The sequence below is a fragment of the Diadema setosum genome, chromosome 22 (assembly GCF_964275005.1).
Source record: "Diadema setosum chromosome 22, eeDiaSeto1, whole genome shotgun sequence".
Taxonomy (NCBI): domain Eukaryota; kingdom Metazoa; phylum Echinodermata; class Echinoidea; order Diadematoida; family Diadematidae; genus Diadema; species Diadema setosum.
This window is the reverse complement of record NC_092706.1, coordinates 13,191,106-13,205,047: the sequence shown is the minus strand read 5'-3', so window position 1 is coordinate 13,205,047 and position 13,942 is coordinate 13,191,106. Positions and strand designations below refer to the sequence as shown.

The 13,942-nt window shown below is 39.2% G+C and overlaps 1 protein-coding gene across 1 annotated transcript; it reads right to left on the bottom strand.

The window, feature by feature from the left end:
• Positions 1 to 356: 356 nt before the first annotated feature.
• Positions 357 to 13,254, bottom strand: LOC140245429 (extracellular serine proteinase-like). Its single transcript, XM_072325009.1, has 11 exons — positions 13,147 to 13,254; positions 12,515 to 12,631; positions 11,524 to 11,760; positions 10,464 to 10,605; positions 6,250 to 6,434; positions 5,217 to 5,388; positions 4,318 to 4,536; positions 3,608 to 3,789; positions 2,086 to 2,263; positions 1,286 to 1,467; positions 357 to 761 (listed from the first exon to the last, which is right to left on the bottom strand). The coding sequence occupies exons 1-11, from the start codon at positions 13,252 to 13,254 to the stop codon at positions 603 to 605; spliced, it is 1,881 nt and encodes a 626-aa protein (XP_072181110.1). The 3' UTR covers positions 357 to 602.
• Positions 13,255 to 13,942: the final 688 nt, after the last annotated feature.

Sequence of the window (13,942 nt, the reverse complement as noted above, 5' to 3'; positions counted from 1 at the left end):
CATTGATATCAATATACCCGTGAGATATTTTATTATTGTGACAAACTTTCATTGTCACTATGGTGACATAGTTGTCATAGTTGTCATTGTCACTATGGTGACATAGCTTATGGTGACAAGCTTTCATTGTCACTATAAATGACGTTTGCGCCCTCTACGGGCGGGTGACACGAAAACCTGATCACTCATCTTGGCAAGTCATGCAAGTGGTAAAGATGTACTTCTACTTGCATTGTGTTTCAACAGAGGATGGGACTTTGTCAATTTGATTCTCTATTACAAATGAACCGTTGGTTTGTGCCGATTTGAATTCCATGGCATAGCTTCGTCTAAGTTTCATCTAACAACGTCATGCATCATAACATTCCAATATACATTTGTAATTAGAATCGTTGTAGATCGTACATACCAATGTTTTACTTTATAGTAGCCTGTCCTACATTTTGCTGACTGATTATTAGCTGGTGTCTTCCGTTTCATGCTTGAATGTGAGAATAAAAGATGATGTCTTCCTTATCACGTTGTGAAGAAGCGATCCATGATAGATAAGTCATCAATGACGTGGGATGATTGGCGCGAGTTGCCAAGCAACGGTGCTGGTCCTAAGCAATCGCGTACAAGGCGCGGAAGCCCGTGTCTGAGACGGAGCTGTCGGTGGTAAACCTGACGAACATCGAGGTGGAGGTCGAAGTGATCGGTGATGGGAGGGAGGAACCGCACAGACGGGCGAGCAACTGGCCACTGGAGTCCGAGTCGTACACCTGTAACACCATGGCAACAGGGAGTGGCGATATTAGTGAATCCAATTTACCGGTACTCACTGAATTTTGACATGGAAATAATTTTCTTAAGCTTTTGCATTTGAAGCTTGTGTAGAGATGTGTTGTTGGTTTTTTTTTTTCAGTTGAATGCACAGAATTTAATATTCCACCAGCAATGACTTTGATTTTGCTGTATGACCGATACATCACCCTCTAAACATTATTTTCACAAATTACGGTATCGTGCAATATTCTGCCGGATCGACGCTCTGTAACGATACATCCATCGATATCTTCTAGCGTAGATCGATGTATCGCTGGCGACTGCATGCACCCAGTCCCAAACCCCGCTGTAAAACTTCCTGATACAATGTACCATAGTCAGTTAAAGGATACCACTTTGCCAACACGTATGAAAGAACGGTATTCTTAGTCAATAGGGTTACCTGCAATCAACTAATGTATAGCGATTTATGCCCAAAATCAGTTCGGTTATAGAAAATTGTGCTTTTAACCAAAATTACCTCGACGGCATCCCATGCGCAGGACGAGTGGCTCTCAACACTGAAGTCGGTGAAGGTCAGAGTGACGGTCTCGTTGGGGGAGCCCTTGATGGTGAATTCACAGGTGTCACTGTTGTCGTAGTTGCTGGGGTAGTTCGGGGAGGTCAGGATGCCGTTAGGCTTGGTGAACACGTGACCGCAATCTGGTAGAAAAAAATGATAATATTACAAGATTGTTACATTTTCCTATAATTATGATTTTTTTTTTTTTTTTTTTTTTTTTTGGCCAGGGGTATCAATATGTTATCGATAACTTTGGTTTTCATGTACATATACATCTTGTACTACCGAATAGTGCATTATGTATGTTTCAAGTAGGCCTATACATTGAACTTTTTGTGTTCTGTAGCTAATGGATAGCTTTGCAGAGCAGCAAGAAGAAAGGGAGCTAGAGAAGAAGGAGGTTAATGAAAAGGATTGCAGCAATTGAATACCTCATGGTCTTATCTACTGAGCCACATTGGCTTTTAAGTGTCCAGGGTATCTATCATCAATTTTTGTTTTCACAAAAGATGTAAGGATAGTAAAACTTGCTGGAATAGCATGGAATGGCATGGCAACAGTCAATCAGGATGCAGGATTCTTGTCATTGCCATGATACTTTGCCATTGGAGCAAGAGTTATTATCATAACAACATTTTTTTTAATGAAATGACCCTGAACTCTGATAAGGCCTCGAAAAAGTTTTCTGTTTCCACACATTTTGAGACCTGGAAACTGCTGCGCTCCGTTGATTGAAACAGAGCAGGTAGTCTTCTTACCTCCTGTCTCGGGCACCTCGGTATCGCCGTCGGCGACGGCATAGACACCGGAGAAACCACTGTAAGTCACGGACGAGTCGCTCTGGAAGCGCACAGTAGTCGTTCCCTGGCTGAGGACACGGCCTGGCGAGTCTGTGCCGCAGTATGTGCCCTGCAGTGCGCCTGTAGAATCGTAGATCTAAGGGAGAGAAAAAGAAGTAAAACATTCCCAAATAAGTGGTTCTATTACGGAGGTCTTTTTCAAATTCCTTCCCTTGTGAAAGATCTTGTTCTAGGTAGGATAACATAATTAGGTTGAGGCTGCCTGATCTCGCGTGTCTTTCAGATTGCATATAAGCCTGATCAACATCATCGCGCGTTGAAGAGATTGTGTTTTTACCATTTCTTTTCATTAAATCAACGTCCGTAGTTTTAATCATACATTATATTTGCACGTAATGTAGAAATGCTTCTGGTGTACATGTTTGATTTTCACCAAAGGACAAAACCCAAAGACAAGAATATTTATGCATTAAAAAGATAGGATCATGTTTCCTTCGCGATAAGTCATGCCAGTATGCTGTGATAATACGAATACAACTATTAAATTCTTCAATAATGCGTTTGATTTAGTACATACTTCAAAATGATGTGCTTGTCATTAACAGTATTATAGCATATACAACACAAACAAATAAACATGCACGGTATGACACAATTGCAGCATTAAAGTATCGTGGTTAAAGGACAAGTCCACCTTCATCATATTATACATGTGGGTTGAGTGAATGCAACAATATTAGTAGAACGCATCAGTGTAAGTTTGGGGGAAATCGGACAATCCTTTCAAAAGTTATGAATTTTTAAAGTATCTGCGCAGCCACTGCTGGATGAGAAGACTACTACAGTGTATGATGTCATATGCGTACAACGATATAAAGAAAATAAAAAGAGAATTTCACAAAACTTCGCTTTTTGAATAAAGTGCGCATTTCTTCGACTTGTTACTGACATAATTATGTTAAGGGTAATATTATTCCCCCTGCCTGAAAGAAGTCAAGTGTTCTTTTGTTATGCAAGGAAAGTGAAAATATGTCGAATTTTCTTCATTCATTCTTTATACAGTATATCGTTGTAAACATGTGGCATCACAAGCTATAGAAATCTTCTCATCGAGCCTTGAGTGAGCAGAAACTTCAAAAATGCATAACTTTTGAACGGATGGTTCAATTTTCCTCAAACTCTCACTGATGTGTTCTACTAATATTGCTGCATTCACTCAACCCACGTGTCTATGGAGGTGAACTTGTCCTTTAAGTTCGATGAGTGGGTAATTGTTAGTATATCCTCTTCCTCTTCCTCCTCCTCCTCCTCCTCCTTCTTCTTCATCATCATCTTCATAATATTCTTCTTCTTTGTTTTGATTTTTCACACGTCTCTATAATGGGAACTATTTCACAGAGTGTGAGATCTCAAAGAAAAAAAAAATGAAGGAGAAACAAGTTACTAATTGGCTCGGTTAAAGCGCCACCTACGACCTTACCTCAACAGAGTCATAGCGGCAGGTGGAACTGCTCTCAAGCTCAAAGTTGTTGAAGTTGATGATCATGGCCTTGTCGGCGGGGGCGGAGAAGACGTAGTCGCACACCATGTTGTTGTCGTAATCGAGCGGGTAGTTCGGCGAGGCGAAGGCACCACTGGTCGCGTTGAAAAATCCTCCGCAAGCTACCTCGACAAGGGGCATGAGTACAAGACAGAGGCGAGCCCATGACAAAAATGGCGGCTTTCAATAAAATGAGCAGTGACACCTGCGTTGCTGAACTTTGAATTCTGCTTCCAGGAAATATGATAAGATGTACCTTATAAAGAGACGAAACATCGCCATATCTAAGAGTAATAATAAATGACCATCATTATTAAGGGTCTTGCAGAGAATTCCGTCGAGATATTTTCATCGAAACTAATTACCAATTGCCCTACATCGACGTAAATAAGCCCTTAAATGATCAATGTTTTAGTAGTAGCCTTGATGAAAAATCGTGGGCGTACAAACTCGAGCAGGATTCGAACCTACGACCTCCTGATCTCCGGACAGGCGTCTTTCAATGCTTATTTACGTCGATGTAGGGCAATTTGGTAACCAGTTGCAGTGTTTGATTAAAGAAAAAAAAATACAACTTTAATCGATAGTCGATTTGCATCTGCAATGTCAGTTATCATTTTTGTGTGGCAACAAGAAGATAAACTACTCACTGGGATCAGCGGGATCAGATGGATCGCTGGGGTCGCTGGGGTCGCTGGGGTCACTGGGGACGCCGCCGCCACCGTTGCCCTCTCCGATGTAGAGCAGGAGGTTGGGCGAGCCGAAACCGACATCCGAGATGGCACCGGCGATGGACTTGACCAGGAGGGTGTTCTTGACCTCGTTCGGGGTCATGGTGGCATTGATTCCCAGAACGACGGCAGCAGCACCTGGTGGGCAGCAGACGAGGAAAAGGAATAAGTTTTCGCGTCAAATTTGAGGATTAACATCCTATGTGATTTTACGTTTATGCTTCCCTATGAAACGTGATTAGGCAGAATCGTCGAGCGTAAATGTACATTTTTGTGCGTTTTGAAACGTTTTGAAACGGCATTTATATCAAAATGAGCACGGACGCAACCTCGTTTTGGACTAATCAAATTTCTAAACGCTGATTATGGCTCAGAAATGTTGAGCATCAAAGCACCCTAAGTATCGTTCAACCAGCCATTACGAGGTACTCAAAATCTAATACAGGTCTTCTCACCACTATTTGAGCTGATTTAGTTTGTAAAGCTTCGTACCTTGCAGTTCTTGCCAAACAGTATGTGGTATCAACATTACCTTTTAATTTCTAACAATAAATTGCTTGCTTGTTTATCGTACGGCTACTTCTGTAAAAATAAATAAATGAATAAATAAATAAATAAATGAATGAATAAATAAATAAACAAATAGATAAATAAATATCAGAAAAAAAATCATCAAAGTATGAACTGTCACATTTTTCCACTTTAGCTACCACTTTAAATACTGTTCGTATAAAAACACAACAGCAACAACAACGATTATCGTACTCTTACTACAACGAATAATCATCTACTTTTAGTATGTGTATGACTGCCCTCACCGGCGACATGGGGGCAGGCCATGGAGGTTCCACTGATGGTGTTGGTGGCGGTGTTGCCTCCGATCCAGGTGGAAGTGATAGAGACTCCAGGGGCGAAGATGTCGACGCAGGAGCCGTAGTTGGAGAAGTAGGCACGGTCGTCGGAGCTGTCGGTAGCACCAACGGTGATGGCCTGGCGATTCGGGGTGAAGGGGGTGGGGTGGGGGGGGGGGGGTGGGGAGGAGATAATGCAGCAAACTTTCGTCAAATGAATGTTTGTAGTAATTGAAGCAATTTTAGTCAAATAGGAGGCCATAGCGTGGTTGACTGATAACAAGTTTTATCATACATGCAGAGGTAGAGGCTTCTTTGTAAATGGATATTAAGGTGAGACGTCTACGGATATCTCAAAGTTTCGCATGTGCTTGTAAAATTGTGTTACTTTTGCAACAATTGGATGTGAACTAGATGAAGTGATGACGTCATCATATCGCAATTCTATCATTGGTGTGTATACAACAAAATAGAATGATAGTAATGTCCTGTTTTTATTGGGAACGTATTTGCCATACACGTATGACGCACAAGTGAGCAATTTGATATTACCACTCTGTCACATTGTCCGATAGAAATTTTTTGGCTCACGCGGAGCATGCATCTCCCGTGAAGGACACAACAAGATTTTGCCATGGCTGGGTTTTGATTAGACACGTCGTCAGTCAAAAATGATGTCTTCGACACCGTGAGACTCACCTTGGTCATGTTGGTATGGACTGGTTAGTAACTGCTTCAAGCTGAACAAACCAACTAAGAGTTCTTCAGAACCGTAAAAGTCATATCAATGATAAATGCTATCAAGTCTTTAAATCTTACACTGAGGGAAGCACTAGCGATGGCAAGAGTGAAAGTACTGCTTCGAGCTGAATAAATCGCTGGTAAGTTAAAACACTTTTAAATTTTAACTTTCATATCAAAGATAGATATATGATTACTAGAATGATTACTAGAATGTCAGATGCCGCCGAGGAGGCAGCGAGAATAGAAAGGTTCTCACCGGGACGGAGCGGGCAGGGGAGTAGTCGCACGCATCATCGTCATCGTTTCCTGCGGCCACGGCCACGGTGATTCCGGCGTCGATCATGTACTGGACGGCGTCGTCGACGGTGGCGCTGGCGCCTCCACCGAGAGACATGGAAGCGACGGAGGGACCGTCGTGGTTATCGGCCACCCATTCGCAGCCTGTCGTGGTAGGAGATGAAAGAAGCGTTAATCAGAAGATGGCGCATTTGTTTGATGAAGTCTTTTACTTATCAATCATGCATTATTATATCATTATCAAACATCCCCTATAGTAGACTTGCTAAGGGGGTAAACGCTGCATTTTTTAGTACAAATGTCCTACTTGACACAGATGTTCCCTGGGGAAAATCAAAAATGTTCATCTAAAGAGACAATCTGTATCTATGCAAATAAGCCTTAATTTGCATAATTTATGCAAAAATACATATATAAAATATATGTGCATCCAGCAGAAATACCTATTTTGGCAAAAAAAAATATTCTATTGAGTAAGTGGAAACAATTCCTGCGAAAAATTTATTTCATACCTATGTAAATTATAAACATAACATTTGCATAATTATGCAAGTTATTTTGCGAAAATCTGCATTTTTGAGAGAATTTCTAAAATATTAAGCACTAGATCTTGTAGTATAAAGTTTGAACCTGGGATGGATGTTCCTTGGGTCAAAAGTAAATGATTCATCTGAAGAGACAAATAATTATTGTCTCTATGAAAACAACCTGTTATTTACATAATATGCATACCAATACCTATACATCTACAGATAATCAGAACAAACAATAAGCCTTAATGTGACAATGTCTTCAATCGCTTTGAACTTAATATCCAAAAAGCTAATAGAATAAGACAATAAATTATTCTCACAGCAACATCTTCAATTGCCAAAATTGTTTTCATATTGTCAAATTAACTTAGGCATTTTAAGCATAAATTATGTAAATAAATACACCAGACGTGAAATTTCAAACATATTGATCTTTGAAATGATTTTTGCTCGCAACTTTTCCTCATTGCATAAATGCTTTGCAGGGTGGAACTAATAACAATCGATAGTGACACTCTTTAAATATGATTATGCAAATCTAACAGTACAGCCTGGATATGAACAGATGCAAATTGGAACGATATTGCTTACAAAAGGACTGTGTTTCCATTGCAAACAGTACACAACTGAGGTCATGGTTAGAAAATCATTACAAAAAATACTACCATAAAGTGTGAATTGTAATTTTCATTGTATTTTCTAGGCAATCAAGCGAATAAGAGGCTTTTTACATCAAACTGATTGTGCAAATTATGTGGATGCAAGGGCAGCTGCAAGTCTGTTTCTGGAAAAAAAAAAAAGTTAACTCAGTATACTATGAGCTACTATTGCATGGGAACTATGCTAGGAAATTTATACACAATAACATTTTGATATGACAGTATTATGCAAAACTTGTCATGTGAACAATAAAGGAGATGTTATACAAGTACTTTAAGTCAAATAATCTCAGTCTCTGACTGAAAATCAGTCAATTTCAACCATAAATCAATGCAGACATAGTATGTCCATAGCCATAAAAGAGTTAATTCGATGGCTTTTACAATTACTAGGATGTGATTTGTCAACAAATCGTCACAGGCTACTATTTACGTGAAACGTAAATGTCATATTCTCCCTGGTTGTAATTGTTTTCCCTTTTGAAAATGTAACTCCCTGGCGGTAAAAGAATGTTATATTCCACCACATATCAGCTAATACCTGTATAGATGATCATGACCTATATGATCTTGAAGCTTTTTCCAAAAAATAATTATGTTTACTGGTTTAGTGTAAAGAAATACACAGGTAAAAATGTAAAAGGTATAAAGAATGTCAGAGGTTATACATGTGTGCATCAAAATTAACTTCCATGCGACCCATACATTAAATGCAATGACGGTGATGACTATACCATGACACTGAATTTCATGTTCTTTCCTACTTATCAAGAGGAAACAAGCACACTCGAGAGGGGAGGGCTTAACTTTTTTTTTCGATAATAAACAAAGGTATCACTGTCCGGTAGAACATGCATAAATATGTACTAAGTTTTATGATCTCACCTTGATTCACATTCAAGATATGAAAGAAAAAGTGAAATAATAAGAATTTTTATCAGAGCTTTGACATTTTGGCAGGAAATTTCCCAGAGAATATCCAAAAACATGAGGGAAAAAATGAAATTTTGAGGGCTCAATTGAGCTTGATCTTTGACCCCTGACCTTTGACAAATGACCCCTAAATTCCCTAGAAAATCCCTGCCAGTACCAAGTTCCATGAAGACACCATGAACCATTTGCGAGATACATAGAAAAAAAAGTGAAATTTAAACACTTTCACCTGAAGTTTGACCTTTGACCTCTTGACCTGAAACTCTCTGGAGAATCTTATTTTGGTAGTACATTGTATGCAGTTAGTAAGTTTGAAGAAAGTACCTTCAGATGTTGCATAGATATGGGGAAAACAATTAAATTTCAGCATTGACCTTGAACTTTTTGACCTTTGACCTCTTGCTGATTTTACTAAAAAACTGCTTAATCACTTGTGCCATCATACGTCATCTTTGGACCAGGTTTGGTGAAATTTGCATAGTTTAGTCTCGAGTTATCGCGTAAACTGATACAAATTCTTAAGTCGACCTTGACCATTATCTTCTGGTACATTCGGGTATTGATATGCATAAGATGCTAATTAGGTGGTATTTGCATAGACAAATAGTCTTTTGATATACAAACCATTTCCTTTTGACTAAAGGAAATGCATACTTCTTCCGTAGTTTCGATTATAAAATGCAGTTCTTTGACTGTAAGAAAACTTTAAAAATAATGTTTTTACTTTACTTTCTTTAGTAATTATGTAAATTAGCTGGTAATGATGGTTCAATAAATTCAATTTCTTTTTTCATTTTGTTTCATAAAGTGTTTCTAATGGGTTAAATCTATCTAGGATGAGATTTAAGGGCAGTTTCTTTAAAGCTTCATTAAGGCTTTTTGTTTGTTCTGATTATCTATTGATGTGTAGGTATTGATATGCATATTATGCAAATAACAGGTTGCTTGCATAGAGACAGTTTGTCTCTTCAGATGAATCATTTACTCTTGACCCAAAGAACATCCATCCCAGGTTCAAACTTTGTACTACAAGATTCAGTGCTTAATAGTTGAGAAATTCTTTGAAAAACGCAGATTTTTGCACAATAACTTGCATAATTATGCAAATTTTATGTTAATCTACATAGTTATGAAATCAATTTTTGCAGGAATTGTTTCCACATACTCTATAGAATATTTTTACCAAATTAGGTATTTCCGCTGGATGAACATATATTTTTAAATAATTTTTATATGTATTTTTGAATAAATTATGCAAATTAAGGCTTATTTGCATAGATACAGATTGTCTCTTTAGATGAAAAAATTCAAATTGTACAGAGGAACATGTGTGCCAAATAGGACATTTGTACTATAAAATGCAGCGATCACCCCTTTTTTCGCCCTTAGCAAGCCTACTACTACATTTGCAAAATGTCAGAGGCAAATTGAAAAGAAAAGTGATAGAGGAAGAAGGAAGAAAAGGGAAGAAAGAAAGAAGAAGGAAAGAGAGGGAAAGAGGGAAGGAGTAGCAGAGAAATACAAGGAGCGAGAAAAGAAGAGGAAAAAGAGAAAGAAAAGTTTTTGCAGTTGCAACTGTGGTGCAGTTTGACTTACTATCATCCGTCAACCTGCAAAATATCGAGCACCATGAAAATTTGGGGATTTTGACGCTAAAATTATTGAGATGATAAGCATGTTAATGGTTACAAAAATCATTATAATTATTATCTCTAAAATTACTGTAACTGTCATCGTCATCATTGTCGTCACCTTCATCTCGAGCATAATCATTATCTTCGTAATATCATCTTTGTTAATTTAATCATTATTAATCGTAGTTACTGACAAGGATCGAGGAGGGGAAAGAAAGAAGAGAGATGTAACTACCACAACACCAATAGAAACAAGATCAAATTACTAGGACCCGATAAAGAAGAAGCACTGAAAAAAAAGAAGGAAGAGAAGGAGGAGGAGAAGGTGAAGAAGAAGAAGAAGAAGAAGAAGAAGAAGAAGAAGGATGGGGAGGAGGAGGAGGAGGAGAGGAAGAAGCATCTCAAACAACTTACCAGCGACAACACCGGACCACGATCCGGATCCAAGACAGCTGAGGACACGAACTCCATAGATGTTGGCTGCTTTAGCGACACCATAGGCAGTTCCGGCAACGGTTCCGGAGCAATGAGTACCGTGCCCGTTACAGTCGGCACCCTGATGGGAAGATTCAGTGAATATTATGAAAATGCCAGGAATTATCGATGTCTAAGTTTTTTTTTCTTTTGTCGAGACCATGATTACAAAGCTGAGCTACACGGTTATTTACGGGACGCTTCGTTTCTTGGACACGATGCGCCCGGTTGCCATACTATTTGCTGATTAATGGCAATCGCTCGATGTCAATCACACTGCTTCGGATGTGTGTCGGACTGACCTCTCTATTGGAAGTTATCACTCTGATCTTTGCTAGAAGTGAACAATATATCCAACGAAACCTATATTTCATGTCCTATTCGAGGGATATAATCTTTTGTCACTTTACTGAGATAGCACAAAACACCGCTCAGCTGATCTCATTTGGGTCTCAACCCGAATATTCTGGACTGTTCTGCAAACACGGCACAAAATTTTGCCAGCTCACAACCCTGCTCTAGCGGGCGAAAATAATTATTATAAGAATGTATCAAAAAGCCCAAAACACGGTGGATAATGATAATGTAAATGCAATAAACTTAAAGAGATGCTCAAAAACAAAGAGAAGATGCGGTAACCTCCTAACATAGTCTTGGTGTGAAAGGGTTTGGTTGTTTGAGGGATGTTTCGAGGAAGGATTTGAAACAGGATTTGATGAGGGACGTGTTTTGAAATCTAGTAGCTCAAGTAGCTCTCTGCGTAGTGAATTTGAGCGGACGCTAAAATGGCCCAGAACCGTTGTGAAAACTCAGACGACGCGAGATCGATTTACTAAGCGGTATTGCGCATGCACAGAACAGGGTTGTTGTTGTTTTTTTCCTCTGAACGCCCGCGTCGCAGATCTGAAGGTCCCTACTGCCTTCAAAAAAAAAGAAGAAGAAAACGAACAAAACAAGGAGGCCTATTTTGATTTAGAAAAAAAAAATCAGAGAAACATACGGTTCCTCCCAGAGCATCGTAGCCGTAGAAGGAACGGCCAGCGTAGTCGTCGTGGTTGAGGTTGATTCCGGTGTCGATCACGTACACGTCCACGCCGCTGCCGTCGCCGATTGGGGTGAAGACGTCGTCGAGTGGGAGAGAGATCTGGTCGACGCGATCCAGACCCCAGGAGGCGATCGAGTTGGCGCGGACGACACCGTCCTCCTCGACGTACTCAACGGCATCAGACTTGCGCAGCTGAGAAGGGGGGGGGGGTGGAATGGGGTAAGTGGAGTCTTTGGAGTTTTTGCTGCAAGATCATTACACTGTACGCTGTCACTAATGTCCTTTTGGACAGCTACTTCTAATGCAGTACTGCTACAACGCCAAGAACGATTAAATCACTCAAGAAGATGTTACAACTTATTTCATCTTTATAAGTTGATGTCTTTGGTGTTACTATTCATGGCGATGATAGTAAAAATATATGATAAAAACCAATGCGAATTAAATGCTACTGGTTGGATGAATTACACTGGAACGACAACTACTTAGAGTAAGAATTATTGATTATTACGAACTTGAGATGTAAATGCAGAGGCATACTGATACTGGGAGAACTTATAGGTTATGATGTGAGCAAGTAGATTGTGTTACATGAATATCGTTGTTTAATGATATTGCTTCATCACTTCTACTTGTACCTCCTTTGTTACACCTGTCGCTGCTACCACTCAGTCATCTGTATTTTGTGCCCTTTTTTAAGAATATGCACATTTGCCCCATAACATCAAGTCTGCTTTCAAATATCATAAAAACTAGTTGATTATTACAAAAACATACCACGTGTGTATACCGCCATGCAGATAATACCATTAAAACTATAAACTAAAAGTTTGAAATACTTGTGCACGCTCATATAGACACAAAATGTACTATAAAATACTATAAAGACCTGTTAAGCCTAAAAATAGATAATTGAAGGAATTTCCCCGTTATGGGGTTCACTTACGAGATCGACCATGCGGTCGCTCAGGAGAGCGGCAAATCCAGAGAAGACCTTGTTGTACTTGTAGTAGACCTTGACATTATCCAGGGAGGCAATGTTGGCGTCAACACTCTGTCCCGGCTGCACGGTGAAATACGACAAAATACCGTGGTATCACGAACATATGGATAAGTTTTAGCATTTTCTTTCCAAATTAATAACAATCAAGCAAATCATCTATTCTTGAAATTCACTTGCACATTCACCTTTTCACTGTAGGCTTGTGTTTATACGTACAATTGTTTTTCACTGTCACTCTGGTTTCAACAGTGTTACCTACTGTCGCGATTAACCACTCAACCTAGTTTTTTCTGCATGGGCAAGCTGCTATCGGGATTACATCTTCAACGTTCGAGATTCACTCTTTAACATTTGACTCTTCAAAGCAAATCTATGATTTGCGTCGATTTGCATTATGAGAATGTCCAATCATGTGACCCACGAAACGCAGTGAATTGAGTATATTGGCTGAAGTGGGTTATATACAGCAAGACGAACGGGTCACCTGCACGAAATTTAGCGTGTAAGACATTATCACCAAAAGAAATCTGTACACACATTATACAAGAAAACCACACTGAGTGGTAAATATTCACCTTCAGCTTCACGATGTAACGTCCGGGGATGCGATCAGTGTGGGTGAAAAGTGGCGCCAATCTGGCGGAGGCCACAGCGGCCAATAGCAGCACGATAAAAGCCCTCATGTCTGGTGCTTTTCCCTGGTGAAACAGACAAAATTTAGATTAACATAAAAGAAAATGAGGGGAATGGAATGGAGCGAAATGGGCAGAATCAATCAAAAGACGAAAAGAACAGTTAGAACGTTGAAATGAATGAATGAATGAAGAAGAAAAAGATAATGATGAAGAAGAAGGAGAAAATGAGAAAATAAACATAATGATAAAGAGGAGGAAGAATGAGCAGCAAAGAAAGAAAATGTCTACAGAAGAACATGAGAACTAAAAAGAATCAGCAGTAGGAATGGATGATAAAGAATAAGGGTAAAAGGTAACAATAACACAATTCTAAGAGACTAAAATCTGGTATCTGAAAAATCTGCAAAGCTGCGTCCTGAATAGGTATTTATCTTCAGGGGAAATCGATTTTTTAATCAGCATTGAAATGTACTACCATTGGCAGTATACTATTTTTTGTCAAGTCCGAATACCATAAGTATAACCACGACCTGGTAAGAGAGTATACGACAATGAGAAAATCTAACAGTCTTTTATGACCAAGAGCATTCATTAGTTCCTGCTCGTTTCTCTCCAAGAATTAATCTTCACCTTTCCGAAGATACACATTGACTATGAAAATAGAGAAAAATAAATGAAGTTCCTACCTCAATCCCGTGGGAGTGTGAATGCCAGAGAAATCGAGGAGTCAATGAAA

Coding starts and splice junctions, on each gene's coding strand:
- LOC140245429 (XM_072325009.1), bottom strand. CDS start 13,254: ATGAGGGCTTTTATCGTGCTGCTATTGGCCGCTGTGGCCTCCGCCAGA. Junction 5,389..6,249: donor CCCCTGCCCGCTCCGTCCCG/GTGAGAACCTTT, acceptor CCGAATCGCCAG/GCCATCACCGTTGGTGCTAC. Junction 2,264..3,607: donor GCCGCTATGACTCTGTTGAG/GTAAGGTCGTAG, acceptor TCTCTCCCTTAG/ATCTACGATTCTACAGGCGC.